General features: G+C 36.5%; 1 protein-coding gene across 5 annotated transcripts; it reads right to left on the bottom strand.

The window, feature by feature from the left end:
* Positions 1–2,424: 2,424 nt before the first annotated feature.
* Positions 2,425–13,777, bottom strand: LOC127427876 (solute carrier family 45 member 3-like). 5 transcript variants are annotated; one of them, XM_051675765.1, is made up of 6 exons: positions 13,641–13,777; positions 13,091–13,170; positions 10,559–10,756; positions 8,348–9,163; positions 5,383–5,513; positions 2,425–4,072 (listed from the first exon to the last, which is right to left on the bottom strand). In XM_051675765.1, exons 3-6 carry the CDS (start codon positions 10,698–10,700, stop codon positions 3,635–3,637), a joined length of 1,527 nt encoding a protein of 508 aa, XP_051531725.1. In that variant the 5' UTR covers positions 10,701–10,756; positions 13,091–13,170; positions 13,641–13,777; the 3' UTR covers positions 2,425–3,634. The 5 variants fall into 5 exon arrangements, with proteins under 5 accessions (XP_051531725.1, XP_051531721.1, XP_051531723.1 ...); XM_051675761.1 differs by having other exon boundaries at positions 5,248–5,513; XM_051675763.1 differs by having other exon boundaries at positions 5,248–5,513; positions 13,084–13,170.
* Positions 13,778–19,770: the final 5,993 nt, after the last annotated feature.

A 19,770-nucleotide genomic window follows, 5' to 3' on the forward strand; every position in this document is an offset into this window, starting at 1 on the left:
TTATTTTTATTATTTATTGATCGAAATGGATACGTTGGAGAGATGTGATCTATTCAAAGCTTGGCGACTTTGAAGAAGCTAAAACATAAGATTTATAAATTTATCAAATATAAATATTAGTTTTCATTTGTTTAACATTTTGGTCACTGCATAATTCCCATTCTTCCATTTTTGTTATTGCATAGTTTTGATGGCTTTAGTATTATTCTAAAATATGGAAAATAGTTATAAAAAAGGAATTGGTGTGTCTTTTAAACTTTTATAAATTTTGACTAGTAGTGTCAGTTTCAAGACTAGTTAGTCATTCATTCAAAAATGGAATAATGTATGATAAAATGGTCAAAACACCATATGGTTGGGCAAAACACAGCAACATGCTAGACTACATTTAGAAATCTGAAGAGACTAGAGTAGAAACAATTGTTATAATAAACAATAAATGAATTAACAACTAAATCAATGAATGAGCATATGTGGGTGTAAATCTAGCTGTTTTGGCAATAACTGCATAAATGAAAACAGCTGTTATATAACCACAAGATGGCAGTAGCTGAGAAAGAACCTTCTGATCCCCCAGACAGACTAGCCTACAGGTGCATCTCAGTAAATTAGAATGTCGTGGAAAAGTTCATTTATTTCAGTAATTCAACTCAAATTGTGAAACTCGTGTATTAAATAAATTCAATGCACACAGACTGAAGTAGTTTAAGTCTTTGGTTCTTTTAATTGTGATGATTTTGGCTCACATTTAACAAAAACCCACCAATTCACTATCTCAAAAAATTAGAATATGGTGACATGCCAATCAGCTAATCAACTCAAAACACCTGCAAAGGTTTCCTGAGCCTTCAAAATGGTCTCTCAGTTTGGTTCACTAGGCTACACAATCATGGGGAAGACTGCTGATCTGACAGTTGTCCAGAAGACAATCATTGACACCCTTCACAAGGAGGGTAAGCCACAAACATTCATTGCCAAAGAAGCTGGCTGTTCACAGAGTGCTGTATCCAAGCATGTTAACAGAAAGTTGAGTGGAAGGAAAAAGTGTGGAAGAAAAAGATGCACAACCAACCAAGAGAACCGCAGCCTTATGAGGATTGTCAAGCAAAATCGATTCAAGAATTTGGGTGAACTTCACAAGGAATGGACTGAGGCTGGGGTCAAGGCATCAAGAGCCACCACACACAGACGTGTCAAGGAATTTGGCTACAGTTGTCGTATTCCTCTTGTTAAGCCACTCCTGAACCACAGACAATGTCAGAGGTGTCTTACCTGGGCTAAGGAGAAGAAGAACTGGACTGTTGCCCAGTGTTCCAAAGTCCTCTTTTCAGATGAGAGCAAGTTTTGTATTTCATTTGGAAACCAAGGTCCTAGAGTCTGGAGGAAGGGTGGAGAAGCTCATAGCCCAAGTTGCTTGAAGTCCAGTGTTAAGTTTCCACAGTCTGTGATGATTTGGGGTGCAATGTCATCTGCTGGTGTTGGTCCATTGTGTTTTTTGAAAACCAAAGTCACTGCACCCGTTTACCAAGAAATTTTGGAGCACCTCATGCTTCCTTCTGCTGACCAGCTTTTTAAAGATGCTGATTTCATTTTCCAGCAGGATTTGGCACCTGCCCACACTGCCAAAAGCACCAAAAGTTGGTTAAATGACCATGGTGTTGGTGTGCTTGACTGGCCAGCAAACTCACCAGACCTGAACCCCATAGAGACTCTATGGGGTATTGTCAAGAGGAAAATGAGAAACAAGAGACCAAAAAATGCAGATGAGCTGAAGGCCACTGTCAAAGAAACCTGGGCTTCCATACCACCTCGGCAGTGCCACAAACTGATCACCTCCATGCCACGCCGAATTGAGGCAGTAATTAAAGCAAAAGGAGCCCCTACCAAGTACTGAGTACATATACAGTAAATGAATATACTTTCCAGAAGGCCAAAAATTCACTAAAAATGTTTTTTTTTATTGGTCTTATGATGTATTCTAATTTTCTGAGATAGTGAATTGGTGGGTTTTTGTTAAATGTGAGCCAAAATCATCACAATTAAAAGAACCAAAGACTTAAACTACTTCAGTCTGTGTGCACTGAATTTATTTAATACACGAGTTTCACAATTTGAGTTGAATTACTGAAATAAATGAACTCTTCCACAACATTTTAATTTGAGATGCACCTGTATGTTCAGATTTGCAAACACCCACACTATATCTGCAGTATATTATAAGTATACTGTGCAAATTTTGAAAATGTTCTGTATGTGTGGAACAAATGGCCATATGACTATATTACCCATATGATCGACTTAATGGTCCATTTCCAGTGTGATGAATGAACAAAGTAATGTCTGCTGTGAAATATGTTTAAAAAACATTTTTTTATTCATTATTTGATCAAACAACTAAAAAGTTAAGACACTTTACATAAACATTAAAAATGCAAAACAACCGTAATTTCCAAGTTGATGATTACTCGCAACATGGTGGTCATGTCACAACAATATCATATATTACTGTTTAAATATTTATTGTTGCATAATGCATGCTGTTCCACTTATTATTAAAAAAATGTGTGTAGTATACTGCACAGTACTGACATAGTAGTAAACTGTAGTATTCCATTCCAAACATAGCGACGTAAAAGGAAGGTCAAGTTAAGAATATTGCATTATGGCAAATGTATAAAAGAAAATTTGGATACTGCACACAATACTGCATAGCAGTGGTATGGTAGTATGCAATTACATGTATAGCCAGTTTACCATAAAGAACAATAATCAGGAACTTCAAACTAACACTATAATTGTGTTGCAGATAGCTTTTATCATTTAGATAACGTTGCTATTTTAAAAGCAACTTTATCTCTTAGAACCAAAACAAATAGTAAAGATGCAATTGAAATACAATAAAATGACAGAATAACTTAATCAAGATACTTGAAATTAAATGCATAGAGAAATTATTGAGACATCTAAGAAAGTCCAGTCCTGTTTTTCCAATAAATTAAGCAAAAGCCATGATAAAGAGAAGCATAACCAGCTAATCTTAAGATTTGATGTACTCTTTAGGCAATGAATAATCTATGAACCAGATATGTAAACATCACTCTTCTTATAGGTTTGCCTTGATAATTTCATAAACATGTTAGAGTAAACAGGTTTATCTGACAGTAATATGTGTTATACATATTAACATGTTTTACTCTTCTGCACTTGCAGAGTTCATCAGACACAAATCAATTAATACTTTCATCGTAATTTGTGTAATTGCTGTTCTTGAAGGATATAAAATTGTTCAATATTGCTTATGGCCACATGGAAATAAGACACTAGAGGTTAGATAACCATCATTTTGTCAAATGCATTTTGAACTATTATTAACAATGATAATGCAACACCCTTTTACATTTACTGTAAGGCCACATTTTTACTTAATATTTTACAAGCAATGCTTTTTAAAATTAAGTACTTGCAAAGTGACACATCACCATCAATCTTTCCAAATATATTAAAATACAGTACACTAAAACATTCAAACATCACTTAAAACAGAATCAGATGCCTTTTAAATTTTTTAAGCCTTCTATGGCCTTTTAAGTTTCTTGTCACAATCCAGAGTCCTTGTCTCTAGGTGACATTACAGTCAACTTGTGTCCATATCGGTCTTTTCGAAGACAATTTTAGTGGAGAAATACACAGCCACCACACTCAGCAAAGACGCACAGGCCATGTATGCAGTTACACTGTGAAAGAGCTGCACAATGGAGCCCATGAAAAGAGAAGGCACTACCTGAGACAGCAGGTAGGCACTGTCCAATATGGCTATGTCTGTACCCATGCCTCTGAGGGCTGGGGGTTGTGTGGGTTGTGACTCAATGGAGAAAGACACATGCAGATTAAGTGGTTTTGAGGTTGGTAAATTATTTTGGAAGGGTATCGTTTTGGGCGGGCCACCAGGGTAGCCACTGACGCACCCATTGGTCCTTTTCGGCTTGGTCAAGGACTGTATGTCGGCAGATTTGACCAACAGCAGATCCTTCCCACTGATATAAAGTTTGCATTTGTCACTGGAAAAATACACCTGAAAAGTAAGTAAAAATGTTTGTTTTAGAGTTGTTGAGGATGCTTAAGCAAAAAAAAAAACAAAAAAAAAAAACGATTAAAACAATATTCATAATATAAAGTGTATATATATATATATATATATATATATATATATATATATATATATATATATATATACACACACACACACACACACACACACATACATATAAGTTAAAAGTTTATTATTTTCTTATTTATTTATTTATTTTGGTTAATGAACTATTTTTGATTATAATACTGTGGACTAATCAGACATGAAGTGACACGTTTCAAGCAATTCATTTCAGTAATTTGTTCAAGTAATTTGTTGTCCTTAAGCAAAAATGTGTGTGATGCAACAAAATCGACACAGCCATTCGGAACAGTTGATGTTTAATTTACAGCTATGGTGCAGGATTTTGTAACGATGAGATTTCACTGTTGGCAAGGCCAACCAGCATGACACAACAGAATTAAATACCAAGGGACTGAACACGAATGTTGCTTGTTGTGATCATGGCTGGTTAGAACAAAAAAAAAAAAAAAAACTTAACATGAATAGGTCTGGGATGAAGAACCAGTTCTTAATAAAAAAAAAAAAGAAAAAGAAAAAGGAAGTTCCATTCCATGAATACTTAATGGGTTAAAGTTCTGCACTCCTTCACCGATTTGGACAGAACAAAAAGACTCTGACAGTGATTCCTGCACCAATATTCAGCAGAGCCATGGAACAGTTTTGTTGTCATAAAATGAAACTTTAACCTAAAAAACTAGGGCTGTCGATTTAAAGCATTAATTTAGTGCAGTTGATTATATTTAAAAAATATATATGCGCAAAAAAATGCACGCAATTAATCATGCCCTCGTCCTGCTCATAGATTCTGTATTAAATAATGTCTCTACTATTAAAGCAATTCAAGCTTGATGCACCACCTTGATGCAGCAGGGGGCAGTCAGCGCTCCAGCTGCTAAGGCAACGCGCCTTTTCAAACCAAATAGTCGCCCTAAATTAACGCATTTATTCAACAGCCCTAAAAAATTCATTACGACTACCATTTCTAAACATGGAAGAAACTGAATTTATCACTTGTCATTTTGTCATTTCACACTTTGTCTGGACACCGTGTAAGATATGTGAGCATTAATTGTAGGTGCAATTAAACCCATTACCTGTGTATTTGAGTGGTAAAGGCATGTTAGCGTGTAGGGCAGAATCTGCAGGGTGCAGAAGGTGTATCCTGTAGCAGCAGCCATAATGGTGACTAATGTAATGTTGTGAGAGACAGTCATGATAGCTGTACTCACTGCAAGGAGTACCATGCTGCTCAGATACAGCTTTCTAGCACCAACCCGCAACACCATACGCTCCATAACCAACGAGAAGACCACAGATGTCACACATTGCAGAAAAAGTCCCAGACTTGCCATTCGTACACCTGGAGTGACAAAGAGGCACACATTCCTGTTATAAGCTTCAACAAATGATCACCAGAAGGGTTGGGGGTATACGTTCCCAAACTAAATTAATATGTTTTTACATTATAGTACCTGGATATTTTCAAATAAGCAACTTTAGTTACTTTTCTAGTTCACTGATATGTTACAATTTAACACCTCTCTCATCCCAATAATGTTGTCACACACTGTATACTGCACGAAACGTGTCAAAGCTAGATTGCTCACTCCCAGTATAATTAAGCTATATATCAAGTGGTATGATGTTTATACAGGGGTATAGTTATTGCAAGGAAACTATGGGAACCAACATTTGTCTACAGCAAAAAATAAATAAATAAATAAATATAATTTCAAATAAAATGTATTAAAAAAAAAAAAAAAAAAAAAACCCTGAAATCCAAACATAGCATACCGTTTTTTACAAGACAAAGCCTTAGCCAACTGATGGCGAGATAAAGTAATGCAAAGTAACTTACATTTTTGCTTCCATATAAAGTAACAATGTATTCATATTTATTAATTTTGCTGATGTTTTTGTCTAAAGCAACTTACAGTGCATTCAAGATATATACATTTTATCAGCATTTGCATATCCTGTAATGTTGTCAACATTTCAGCATGCGAATATGCAATGCTTGAGCATTTTGAGCTCCTCAGTATGGGACGGGGACCCACATCCAGGGCCGGAGTGGCAATAGGGAAGATCGGGAGAATTCCCGCTGGGCTGGTCAAAAATTGGGCAGGTTAGGTCCGTATGTTGATTGACAAACTTTTATCATATGGCGCATAACAATTGCCACAGGATCACGGAAGATCCATCGAGAACAGATAGGCTACTAATAGCTGAATGGATGAACGTGCTTCAGGTACAAGATCATACAAGTTTAATACTGACTGCAGTCTCACAGTCTCAATCAATTAATCTCTGAAATCCTCTTCCTTAGCAGTGCAGAATGATAATAGCAAAATTATTTTTTGTCACAAAATAACAGAATACTTCAAGTAAATGAATACAGATGCAACAGCACATCACGGTACGAAAATAATGGGACTTTACAGCTCTCAAAAGATTAAAGTCAATTAAACAAACTGCACAGAGTGCCTTCAATGTTGTATCATGCGATAAAACCCTCTTAAAGAGACAGTAACCATTTTGCCTTTGTCGTGAACATTTACATTCCAAGTAAAAGAAAAGTACAAATGTGTTATTTTCAGTCTTTTATTTCACTCTTATCATTATAAAATGAAACGTTTTTGAATGGCATGTAAAAATGTAAAAACAATCACCCAAACTTAATTGTTTCAATGGATCTGTTGCTATTTTAATTATCTAAAATACAAAGCACTGACCATTTAAAGTGTGAGCCTGTACATCTTGAAAGAGTTATAAACATTTACAGTTCTATAGTGTTATTATATGCCTAGATAGTCTTTAAAATAAATGAGTTTACCAAAAAATGAAATTTCTCTCATCATTTACTCACCCTCTTGCCATCCCAGATGTGTATGACTTTCTTTCTTCTGCTGAACACAAATTAAGCTAATTAGAAAAAATTCTCAGTTCTGTTGGTCCTTTCAGTGCAAGTGAATGATGATCAGAACTCACAAGGTACAAAAATCACATAAATGCAGCATAAAAGTAATCCATACAACTCCAGTAGTGTAATCTATGTCTTCAGAAGCGATATGATAGGTGTGGGTGAGAAACAGATCAATATTTACGTTTTTTTTTTTACTATAAATTCTCCTCCCTGCCCAGTAGGGGGCGATATGCTTATGTAACTCACCAAAAACAGAAGAAGAACTCTTAAGAGAGAAGAGTGCTTATGAAAGTGAAAGTGGAGATTTATAGTAAAAAATGACTTAATTATTGACCTGCTTCTCACTGCTTCTCATACTTGCATTGAATAGACCAACAGTTCTTCTAAACATCTTCATTCATGTTCTGCAAAAGAAAGTCATACACACCTGGGATGGCATGAGGGTGAGGAAATGATCAAATATCCCTTTAACATTCACTTATTTTTACAACACATACAATGATGTCTTATGACAAAGTGAAAATCTTAGTGAATGCTGTATGTGGTATAATGACATGGAGAGCTTCAATAATTTTCAAGTAATTACATATATTGCATATTTTTGCTGTGATCTTGTTTTATTGTTATTATCTTCACCTCCAACCCCCCTTTTGGGTGTGGGCTGATTTGGACATGACATCCCGGGCTGAATATGAATCCCACTCCGGCCCTGCCCACATCTACCCACCAAGTGGTCCCCCTTGAGCATTTTGCCGCTTCAGTGTGGGACACAATGCCTTGTATACGGGATGTTTGGCCCTCGGACAAGAGATGTCTAAACTTCGGCCAATTTGCAACCCAGGGAATCGAAACCCATGACCTTGCCTTTGCTAGCATCATGCTAAACCAGTTGAGCTACAGATATTTTGAAAAATGAATAGTGACTTTTATTTAGAAGTAACACGTTCCCCAACACTGATCATTTGCTTCAGAATTATCACTTTTCAATGCAAATATTTAAAAATATGGTTAAAATTAGATTTATAAATATGCTTAACTTTGCTAAGTATAAAATGTAGTTGCTTTGCCATTTGCGAAACTGTATTGTTTTAATAGTCCATATTAATTTAAAATGAAATAATTCACGTGTACTCTCAATTCATAATATGTACATTATTATTCAGTTCAAGATTGGTGGAAAGTTGTTATACAATTAAAATGCCTAAATCTTAAAAATAGGTATAAATATGTACAGTACATTTTTACGTGTATACAGTATTATTAAACCACACCTTCGTCATAGCGTATCCTTCCTAGGGATCCAGGCTCTGCACTGGGCACCCCTTTATACAATCCTTCTCCAATGAAGTCTGTGTAGAACAGCATAAAGGACATAAGAGCCATCCAACTGCACAGCTCAGCAACGAACAGCCTTGCAATGACTTTTGGCATTCGACTGCAGAGCGTGTAGAGCCGAGGAAGCACAGACAGGATGGTAGAGAGTGTTCTTCGGCAGAAAAGAACTCTGGGGAACGTTGCACAGGCATTCCAACAAGTCCTAGGGTTTGCAGGCTTTCTGGAGTCCTCGACTTCTCTGACCCTTTCTCCTCCAGTGTGCTCTTCAGAGATAAAGGTTGTACTCATCAAACAAGCAAGAAAGACAAAGGTAAGCACAATGTAAATGAAGGCCTCTTGACCACCCAGGTAGACCACAGCATCCAAAGTGGTCCAGTCAACTGCGGGTAGCAGGTAGCCCACACATCCACCCAGGCTGAGCATTAGGGAGTACACAGAGAAGGCCTTGCGGCTCTCATCTTCTCCAGGGAAGAGATCTGATAACAGGGCCTCCAAAGGGGAGAAGCAGGCCTGGCCGCAGAATTCCATCAAGCAGATGGCAAGAACCAGTAGTGGGACCTCCAACCAATGGCATTCTTGTGTTGTAAATAGGGTGACAAGGGTGGACGTCTGAGGGATGATCAATAGTCCAAGAAGGACACCTATGCACAATGCCCAGATGAAGGGTCGGCGGCGGCCATATTTACTTCTCAAACTATCACTTGCCGAGCCAATTAAAGGAACAAAGATCAACCCCAGCACGGGTCCCACACCTGAATAAAAAGATTAAAATGGTAGAACATTTATGAAAATACATACTAGTATGCAAAACAGGTTTAGAGATTTTGGGAAAACCTTAAACCAAGTCTGTAGAATAACAGTATGTTGGCTTAATTATATTGTTAGAAAACCAAGACTTTGCTTTTAACTTTATTAGATATCATAAAACTCAAAATGTGTTTCTGGGTCAAATTGACTCAGAATGATGGATCAGGTCAAATGTTCTATTCCAGCATATTTATTTTGGAGGTAACAACCAAAGTTGTTGATCACTGAGGAATTGGATTTCTATACAAAGATAGGGAGAGCAACTTAAGGGACAAAACTTAAGTGCCATATGTGGGTTTGTTTACATTTGAATTTTTGACAGATGGACTTTAGTCTTGGCCTGTTTGAACATTTTATCAATGTAGTTCTATGAGATATTTGATTACTCACTACTGGAAAACTGTATACCGATCAGTGAGAAAAGACATAGCACACATTTTTCTAACGTCATCGTTTTCCGAAGTACGCAGCTATGGAGAGAGTTTTCGAAAGTCTCCATTTTCGGTAGAGGAAAATGCTGTTCTAGTGTGGATAATCAATCAATCAATCAATCAGTCAATCTATCTATCTATCTATCTATCTATCTATCTATCTATCTATCTATCTATCTATCTATCCATCCATCCATCCATCCATCCATCTATCTATCAGATATTCATATCTGTCTGTATGTCTATCAGTCTGTCTGACTATTTACAGTAGCTAATTAGCTATCTGTTTGTTGTACTGTAATATCTATGTAACCATAATACTTTAAAACTAGTTAAAACTTTCAGATGAGGCTTTGTTAAGCCAACATCAAAGTTTGTCTTGACAAACCTAACTTATCCAGTTATTATGTTTCCACCCCAAACCGTTGTTGTGATTATGTGTGTTATAATAATTGTAATGCTTTCATTATTGCTTTAGAGCATAAACCCTAAAATGTGTTTCTGTGTCAAAGTGACTCAAAATGATAGAGCAAGTCACACATTTTGTCACTTGACACAACTCTCACATAATTTCGCTGTGTGAAACTTGAAACCCCAGCCTGCAAACTTTATGATTACCAACCCAGATCTAACCCTATGATCAATAGGCCACGCCAACAAAACATTTAACACTATTTTCTTTAGAAAATATGGTGGTGTTTGCCCATGCAAAACTCGCTACCACAAAGTCGGAGCTGGGCCCGCTAATTCTTCCATGATTTTTTTGTGTCCCTGTGATATTCTGGTGGCTAGATATGGCCGGTGCATGATCTGAGGTAGGCCTGTCATTCATCTTCATGAATAGCAACAACCATAGCATCACAGCAAACACCAATAATAAAAGTTCATAATATCAGCCCAATTACTTACCCAGCACCATGGTCATGAAACGCTCCTCTACCCCTGCCTCCAGCAGCATTGGAGGGATGTAGATGGTCCCAGCAGCCAGGCATACCTCCAGGCCACACGTTAATGCATTAATCAAGAACAACTGTGAGATCTTGCCATGCATGTCCAGATTCTTCACTCTTTCATCTCTTCTTCTCTCTTTCTCCTTTGCTCTGTCCTCTGTAAAGGTGAAAGTATTTGTTTAGTCATTCCACCTTCTTGAATACTCTCAGTATTGATGCATATATCCATCACTATGCCTATCCACAGGGTTGGGAGGGTTACTTTTGAAATGTATTCCACTACAGATTACAGAATACATGCTGTAAAATGTAATTTGTAACATATTCTGATAGATTACTAAAAGTCAGTAACATATTCTAAATACTTTGGATTACTTCTTCAGCACTGGTAGATTTTTTCACTTGTTTTGACTATAAAAACTCTGCCAGTACAGTAAGACTTAAATGATTTAAATTGTAACTGTAGTGGAAAACAGTTACTTATATTTTGTATTTTAAATACGTAATCTCATTCCATGTATTCCGTTACTCCCCAACCCTGCCTATCCAGTGAGTGCATTCCCTGGAATCAAACCCATGACCTTGCCATTACTAGGTTAATTCTTTACTTGTTGAGCAACAGCAACACATTTTAGTGGCATATACAGCAATACACTATTTTACATTAATTGTGAATGTATGCGCCCACATTTCCCTTTTATAAAAGGGTCTAATTTGAATCATTACACAAGGATGTAAACCAACCTAAACTTGCTGATTCTGACTTTTAAGTGTGTGATTGTGACCCTTGAGAACCAGGGTGTGTGAGTACAGAATATGAAACCCCTTTATTCAACACAGAACAGATGGCAAAAACACACATACTCTGTTTGTTCTGTACATATAAAGTAATAATGATTTTCACTCTACTGATGATCTTTGACTTTAAAGAGAGACAAAGATCAATGATCTTGCTTTCTTCTATGTTGGGCCCAAATGCAATCACGGCAAATCTAATAAAGCAAGGTTTTTCATAGATTGTGAATTTAACACATTTGCATTTATGCAACTGGCAGATGTTTTTATCCAAAGCAACTTTAAATGCACTCAAGCTATACATTTGATCAGTATGTGCATTGCCTGGGAATCAAACCTATAGCCTTGAAAACAATCTATCTTGCTTTTTATCAAAATTTAAATAACAAAAACAAACAAACACTATATGAGACAAATTATTTTCCCAAGGTGTGTGCAATTTCTTTGCCTCGCCAGTTTCAGTTTTTGCATTGCTTGTGATTTCTAGTAACCTACAACAATCTAGTCATGACTTTCTGGAAGGAAATTTAAGTTGTTCTCTTTAGTTACTTCCTGTTTAAGTAACTCAATAACTGCATATTTTCATTTTCCATTCGTTGGAGAAACTTGAGATTCTCGAAAGTCCACATTGATGTGAATAACAGAAACATTGGAATGCCACCCTTTTAAATTGAGTCCATTTAGTAAACAGTAAATCTCACATTTCACTCAATAGGTGAATCACATGAAACCCGTCAAGAAAATGGCAGGTTCATTTTTCACCCCAAAATAAAAGAAAATGAATGGTGACTGAGGCTGTGATTCTACCTAATATCTCCTTTTTTGTCCCATAGCAGAAAGAAAGTAATTTAGGCTTGGAACAACAAGGGAGTGAGTAAATATTGACAAAATTAACATTTTTGGGTGAACTAACTAAAAACATATGTTAGCCTATTTTTAAAATTTACTCATTTTAATTTATTAACATAATTCCATCAAATTGAATATTAAACACATTTTTATTAATAAACTTAAAATAATATATATTTTGTAATTTTGTTAAAGTTTACGCAATTCAATTTAATTGAATTTTGTTATGGAATAAAATGCGTAAATCTAAAATATTTAATATATTGTACCATTTCGCAAATTAATTTATTAATCAATCACTGTAAAAAATAAAATAAAACTGTATTACAGCAGTGGGAATCATATTAGAATTACCATAAAGAATAATGGGAATTACAAAGATCTCAAAAGTAAAATATCTGACCATACACACATTATGGAAATGATAATTTAGTGGGAAATGTGTTTAATTGTTCATGTTTTTGTGTGATTCCCCTTAAAGATTCTACTACCTATATTATTTGCATATTTTGCAAAGCTTATTTAATTTATAATCCTACAATTTACATTTTGTATAGAAATACTGTGAGGTCACTTAAGTTCAGAATTTTTTCTTGTGAACTTTTATGATGACTGTAACTGCTAACTTCCCTTTGAAGCAGCATGTTGAGAGCTTACAAGGAAGGAAGCAGGCATATCTTTAGATGCAACATGCACAAATTCATTTGAATGTAGGTGTGGCATTCTTTTATTTTCTTGTCAACTCAATGCATTTGGCACATGTCTTGCTTAAAATTAAAAAGTCTTAAGCATATCCTGTGTTGTACATAACAGAGGTCTATGACAGGTAAAAGCACTCACATCTTACCTGAGACGACGTTGGCACTTCAAGTACGGCAGCGAATCCTAAAGGCACTGAAAATCTGATGGTGTACGACTACACCTATACTAAGATAAATTTAAGAAGTGTGAAACCATTAAAAATCTGTCACTGAACCTTCTGTTTATTTTATTATTTATAGAAAACCCAAGTAATATATGTAAATTTACCTATTTAAACAGTTATTTATTAAGTAACTTTTATAGTTAAGCTATTCATACAGTTAAATATTTAATACCATGTGCAGTTAAGTATTAAAGCAATTCTCTTATTAGTGAAGAAATAGAAATAATCACAAACATTTATCAACTGTATTAACTAACAGAAATACAAAGGACATGACATTTAATGCACCAATATCTATCACCAATATCAATCAATATCAGTTGTACAAAGACAATGAACATTTTATAACTTTATGGTTTTACCATCAGATATAGGTCCAGTAGTTGTCATATGTAATACAATGTTATATTAAAAAAAAAACATACGATTTAGAAGTACTGTAAACGGTAAAAAAAATTTTTTTAATACATACATTTTACTTCCTTATGAAAGTACGTTATGAAGTCAAATCTCAATAATCCTCTTTTGTGGCTAGGTATTGTCTTTCTTGATTCCAATGTGAACGTTTACAAACTGCAGTACTGATATCAGTACAGCTTTGAGGAGCGGTTTACAATAGCATGTCAGGAAGTGGGAGGGAAAACAGTGTGAACACACACGACCATAAAGCCACATCATAAATACAATGCTAGCCATTCTACATTCTTAGAGAGTTTGTTGCATATACAATTATGAGTTTAAGTCAAACTGTGTTGCTTAAGTCCTGTAGTATGTAACAAAAAGTGTCTACTTTTTTCCTGCAATAGATAATTCCATTCAAGTATATATATGGGGTGGAGGGGAGGTAAGCCCTCCAATAATCAAAACAAGCAAGTACAATGCCACCAATATTTATACCATGATCAATGGAAACATGGATATATGAACATGTCTGGGTCATATGTAACTCCCAAATAAAGAAAGAAATAGTTTTCATAAAGAACATTAAGAACATTAAGTTCATTTTAAAGCAGTGATGGGAAAGCTACTTTGAAACTGTAGGTTTTCAAGTTACAAGCATCTCATAAATTTAAGTAGTTAGACTACAGTCAAGCTTCACTTTTACAAAACAAAATTAACCATGGTTGCTACAGTCATGGCTACTACATTATTTCAACGAGAGAATCATGGTCACTATATGGATGCTACTGTATTGCTGTAGTAAACCATGGTTAATTGTATCAAAACAATGGTTTCAGCCAAAAAAACATGGTTACTAAAGTCATGGTTATTACAATATTACTATGGTTAAACTGTATGGTTACTACTGCAACCCTGGTTCCCTGAAAGGAGGGAATGAGACGCTTCATCAGTTGCTGATGCTATGGGAAGCTCCACCCAGGAGTGACGATCCAGGAGTGACCAAGCCCTTTAGAATCAGGCCAATTTTGTTGCCAGATAGTGTTTCCCCAATGCGCACATCACCATGAACATATAAGTTAGAGCACGGTGCTCATCTGATCAAGATTTTTGACTGTAAGCAAGAGTTCGCATCTCTCGAAACTTTTGCATCAAGTAATCAGTAGTGCGCCCAGCTTATGCAGCGTCTCGTTCCGTCCATTCAGGGAATCAGGGTTACAGTCGTAACTGTAACGTTCCTTTTCAGTTCAGTCAATTTGATGCTGCGTCAGTTGCTGACACTATGGGAATCATTTACCATCACAGTGTGCTACTGATCCCCACACATTAGCAATGCTTACTAGCCAGTAGGGTAGTTAAAGGCATTGACAGAACCTCCCCTTCGTATTGCTAATAGGGAAGGGGAGGATAAAAGTGACCATATACAGTAAGGTAGAATTGTGGCAGTGACACCAGCCAAACCAGGTAGTGAAGCACTGCAAATTATGTCCTTTCACCCAGTGGTGAGGAAGACCTCCAATGACTGTCAGTTAACATAATGCCACTAGCAAAAAGGGTAGTAGGACATTAACATTAGTTTAGCTGCTAGTAATGCTAAAAAGACACGAGAGACCAATAGTCAAAAAACAATGCACTTGCTAGTATGGTAGTGAACATTGAAGAATTAATCCTCCTTCGCAGTAAGAGCATGGCAAGAGAAGGATGAGACTTCCAAGTTATTAAACCTGGCAAAAGTGTTAGGGGAATCTCAGCCCGTAACCAGGCAGATGTCTTCCAAGGACATGTCTTTAGACCACGCCCAGGAGGAGGTCATGTTCCTAGTAGAATGAGCTTAAACTCCCATAGGACATTGAATGCCTTGCGATTCATAAGCATGTGCAATGGCATCCACAACCCAGTGAGAAATTCTTTGCTTGGAGATGGCTAGGCCTTTTGAGTAACCTCCAAAGCATACAAAAAGCTGATCTGTCAGCCTTGTTTGACTCGCACAGTCAATGTACATGCGGAGTGCCCTCACAGGGCAGAGCATGTGCAGCTTCTGTGCCTTGTCAGATGCAAATGGAGGAGGAGAGAAAGCTTGTAAGGTAACTACCTGAGCCCTGAGGGGTGTGACCAAACCACCAAGAAGGTAGTGGCCAGTCGCTACAACAGTGACATACTCTTTGAGCATGAATGGAGTGAGTCCTGCATACAAACGCCCCTTCAAGAAGTTAAATATTGGCTGCACAGGTCTCTTTATAGTGGATGTAGAAGACTTTCTGCACACTGGCACATTACTCATCACATCTTGGTGAGGAGGCATTGTACCTCTGAGTGCAAAATCGGAGCATCTTGCACTGTTATGGCAGAGAGGATGCCATTAAAATGAGGTGGCAAATCATCATTAAACTCTCCTTGCTCTATATCCTGTCCTTGCGCGCCTCCCTCTTGAGGTCCCTTGAAAGCCACAGAAGGAGTCTGGCTGGAGGAGAGGGGAGCAGCTTCGGTTTTCATGTGCCCACAATAAACCCAATCAATCTTTGCGAGCACTGTCAGTGTGGGATCTGCGCAGGCAACCACAGCGCTTGCACTGAATGGGAGAAGCCGCTTGATATGGAGGAGAGGAGGCACGCAATGCTGGGCCGGTGACAAATTCTCCTCAAATCTCCTTGCTCTTCCCATCCTCACTCACCTCCCTTATGCGGTTCCTCGGAAGCTCCTCCTTCAGAATGAAAGCAAGCCGAGAGCAAACGTCTTGAGTTTCATGTATTCACAGAAAACGCAATTGGTTTCAACAAGCAGCGCTTATAAAGCAGCACTTGTGCCTGTCAGATTTATTGCTTCGTTATCATGCTTGTGTAAACATTTGCGAAATGCCATCTTGAAAAAGACGTGATGCAAACGGCTCTTTTATGTGCTTTTACGGTAAAACACACAACACAATCACAAGGCATTAGCATTTCAAACGCTTAGTGAAAAAAGATACAATTTCCATTGAAGCACAACAGGGAAGTAGAAAATAATCCACTTACTGAAGCTGTGCAGTATCAACGGTGAAGTGAAGTCTTGGCCGCTTGGAGTACGAAAGATGATACTGCGACCCTGAAGGAAAAATTTCTGATCAGATGAGCACCATGCTCCGCCTTTTATGCTCACGAAGATGTGCACATAGGGGGCTGGGAGTGAAGCACTACCTGCCAATAAAATTGCCGTGATTCTAAAGTGTATCAAAGATCGTCACTCTTGGGCGGTGCTTTCCATAACGTCAGCTACTGACGCAACATCGAAATGACAGACTTGAAAGGGAACCATGGTCAATTTTTGTAAGAGTTAAACATTGTGTCATCAGTGACATGATAAATTGAACATAAGTTTGTACATAATATACATTAACAAACTAGAAAACATCTTATTTAATATAACTGAATCAAAATATATTGATAAACAGCAGCAATACACTAAATATGTTGCTTCAGAAAAGAAGGCAATTCATTTAAGGCTCTGTGCTGCTCAAGTGAATCAATTAATTATTTTACATTAACCATTCAAAAGATCTGGCTCACTAAATTGAATCAGAATTCCCAATGCGAAATGTAAGGGAATCGTTTATTTTAACATGTTTATTTACATGAACTGTCACAGATTCATCGCTAAATGAGAGAGAACATGAGAGAGCGAGAGACTGTTAGGTGAGTGTGTTTGATTGCTCCCTTGGCTCCATTGTTGCGTTCACAATACAGTGTGACAAATGTAACATTTTGTGACACTTCAACATTTACTTGTCTGAAAATATAGCTCCTTACTGGAAAAGCTATTGTGAAAATAGCTGAACTACTGTTACACTACTGAATTAAGTTGTAATTACGTAATTATGTTTTTAGTGTCGCTATTTTTATTTGACTAATCCCCACACTGATATTTAGGATTTATAAGATTTTTTGCACATTATTTGCATGACAATTCTTTTAATGTGATACAGAGAATCTATGAGAATCTAAGTAGAATAACAATTAATGATAATAGGAAACACAACAAACAAAACTGAGTCTGGTAAGGAAAATTACAGTAAGCAAGTGGTGTAAACTTATAAAGTATTTATACAAGAATTAAAAACATGTTGTGGAAAATCTAATTTCACAACTCTGCTATCACTGCTCAAAATGTCATGTGAACTGCTCACCTTTTATGCGAAAATATGGTTATCAAAGGATAAGAACAGGGAAATAATGACAAATAATGAAGAAGTGGAACATTTCCTTTCGAGAACTCATTCCAAAATATATAGGTCTTTTCTCAAATTACAATACCAAACAATGAAGCATCAATGAAGTGTAGCTGAGACATTTGATTAAAATCTTATCATCCAAACAAAATGAACTGTGGAAGTGGTGGTGATATATTTACATATTTATCCCATGTGGGTTGGGATGGAATAAAAAAAAAAAAAAAATGCATATGTGAAAAATAACACTTTAAACTTAATTATATTTGGAAGGTGTTTGTTTCAGTGAAAGTTTACACGAGTCTTAGAGATCTTTTTGCTATTAGAACCAATCTAATAACAGTTTATTTAGAAAAAATATCTTGGCTAATGAAACAAAACATACAGTACATACAGTAACAAAGTATATTGAAAGTAAAAAATCAATGACAAACAATATAAACTGTATTACGCTGAGTTTAATAATGTTTAAATATATATATATATATTGTAACATATTCTGATAGATTACTCAAAGTCAGTAACATATTCTAAATACTTTGTATTACTTCTTCAGCACTGGTAGATTTTTTCACTTGTTTTGACTATAAAAACTCTGCCAGTATAGTAAGACAAAACACACATATTAAAAATACATTCTCTGAAAAACCTAAATATCTTATGCTGTGTTGTTTCTAAAACAAGATAAATCTAATGGATCTTGTTTGAATGATTTTTTAGATATTTTTTTACAAGAAAACAATACAAAAATTATTATCAAAAATATGTTTTTTGCCCTAATATCAAAGGTCTTACTAGAAAAAAAGAAATTATGACCCAACGTGAATTTTCTTGATAAAAAAATATGATCGTGCCTGGTAACGTGCATGTAAAATGGCTAGAAATAGCATTTTAGCTTAGCGTAAAGCTGACAATTTACACAAGGTTTATTTCTATTTCTTCTGCTCCAAACTTACTTCAAATGTACTTCTCTGTCTGCTCGTATGAATGTAACACATCATAAGAAAGTGTTTTACCGCTGTTCAAATGCACTTTGGATCACATCATTTGTGTATAAATGTTTTCCAACTGAAAGGACTAAATATTAAATGAAACAAATGACAATAAAATGCAAAGTAATCTCTTCAGTAATCAAAATACTTTTTGAATGTTACTGTATTCTAATTACCAATGATTTAAATTGTAACTGTAGTGGAAAACAGTTACTTATAGTTTGTATTTTAAATGCGTAATCCCGTTACATGTATTCCATTACTCCCCAACCCTGTATATGTATATATATAGATACTGTATATATATATATACACTATATTGCCAAAAGTATTCGCTCATCTGCCTTTAGACGCATATGAACTTAAGTGACATCCCATTCTTAATCCATAGGGTTTAATATGACGTCGGCCCATCCTTTGCAGCTATAACAGCTTCAACTCTTCTGGGAAGGCTTTCCACAAGGTTTAGGAGTGTGTTTATGGGAATTTTTGACCATTCTTCCAGAAGTGCATTTGTGAGGTCAGACACTGATGTTGGACGAGAAGGCCTGGCTCACAGTCTTCGCTCTAATTCATCCCAAAGGTGCTCTATCGGGTTGAGGTCAGGACTCTGTGCAGGCCAGTCAAGTTCTTCCACACCAAACTCGCTCATCCATGTCTTTATGGACCTTGCTTTGTGCACTGGTGCGCAGTCATGTTGGAACAGGAAGGGGCCATCCCCAAACTGTTCCCACAAAGTTGGGAGCATGGAATTGTCCAAAATCTCTTGGTATGCTGAAGCATTCAGAGTTCCTTTCACTGGAACTAAGGGGCCAAGCCCAGCTCCTGAAAAACAACCCCACACCATAATCCCCCTCCACCAAACTTCACAGTTGGCACAATGCAGTCAGACAAGTACCGTTCTCCTGGCAACCACCAAACCCAGACTCGTCCATCAGATTGCCAGATGGAGAAGCGTGATTCGTCACTCCAGAGAACGCGTCTCCGCTGCTCTAGAGTCCAGTGGCGGC

This window comes from Myxocyprinus asiaticus, chromosome 37 (genome assembly GCF_019703515.2).
Source record: "Myxocyprinus asiaticus isolate MX2 ecotype Aquarium Trade chromosome 37, UBuf_Myxa_2, whole genome shotgun sequence".
NCBI lineage: Eukaryota > Metazoa > Chordata > Actinopteri > Cypriniformes > Catostomidae > Myxocyprinus > Myxocyprinus asiaticus.

Bases quoted from the DNA above. Each gene is read 5' to 3' on its own strand.
- LOC127427876 (XM_051675761.1), bottom strand. From the start codon at position 10,700: ATGCATGGCAAGATCTCACAGTTGTTCTTGATTAATGCATTAACGTGT. The intron at 5,514-8,347 runs GTGTGGTTTAAT...TTGTCACTCCAG, and splicing joins AAGGATACGCTATGACGAAG to GTGTACGAATGGCAAGTCTG. The intron at 4,073-5,247 runs GTAATGGGTTTA...CTTACTTTTCAG, and splicing joins TTTACCACTCAAATACACAG to GTGTATTTTTCCAGTGACAA.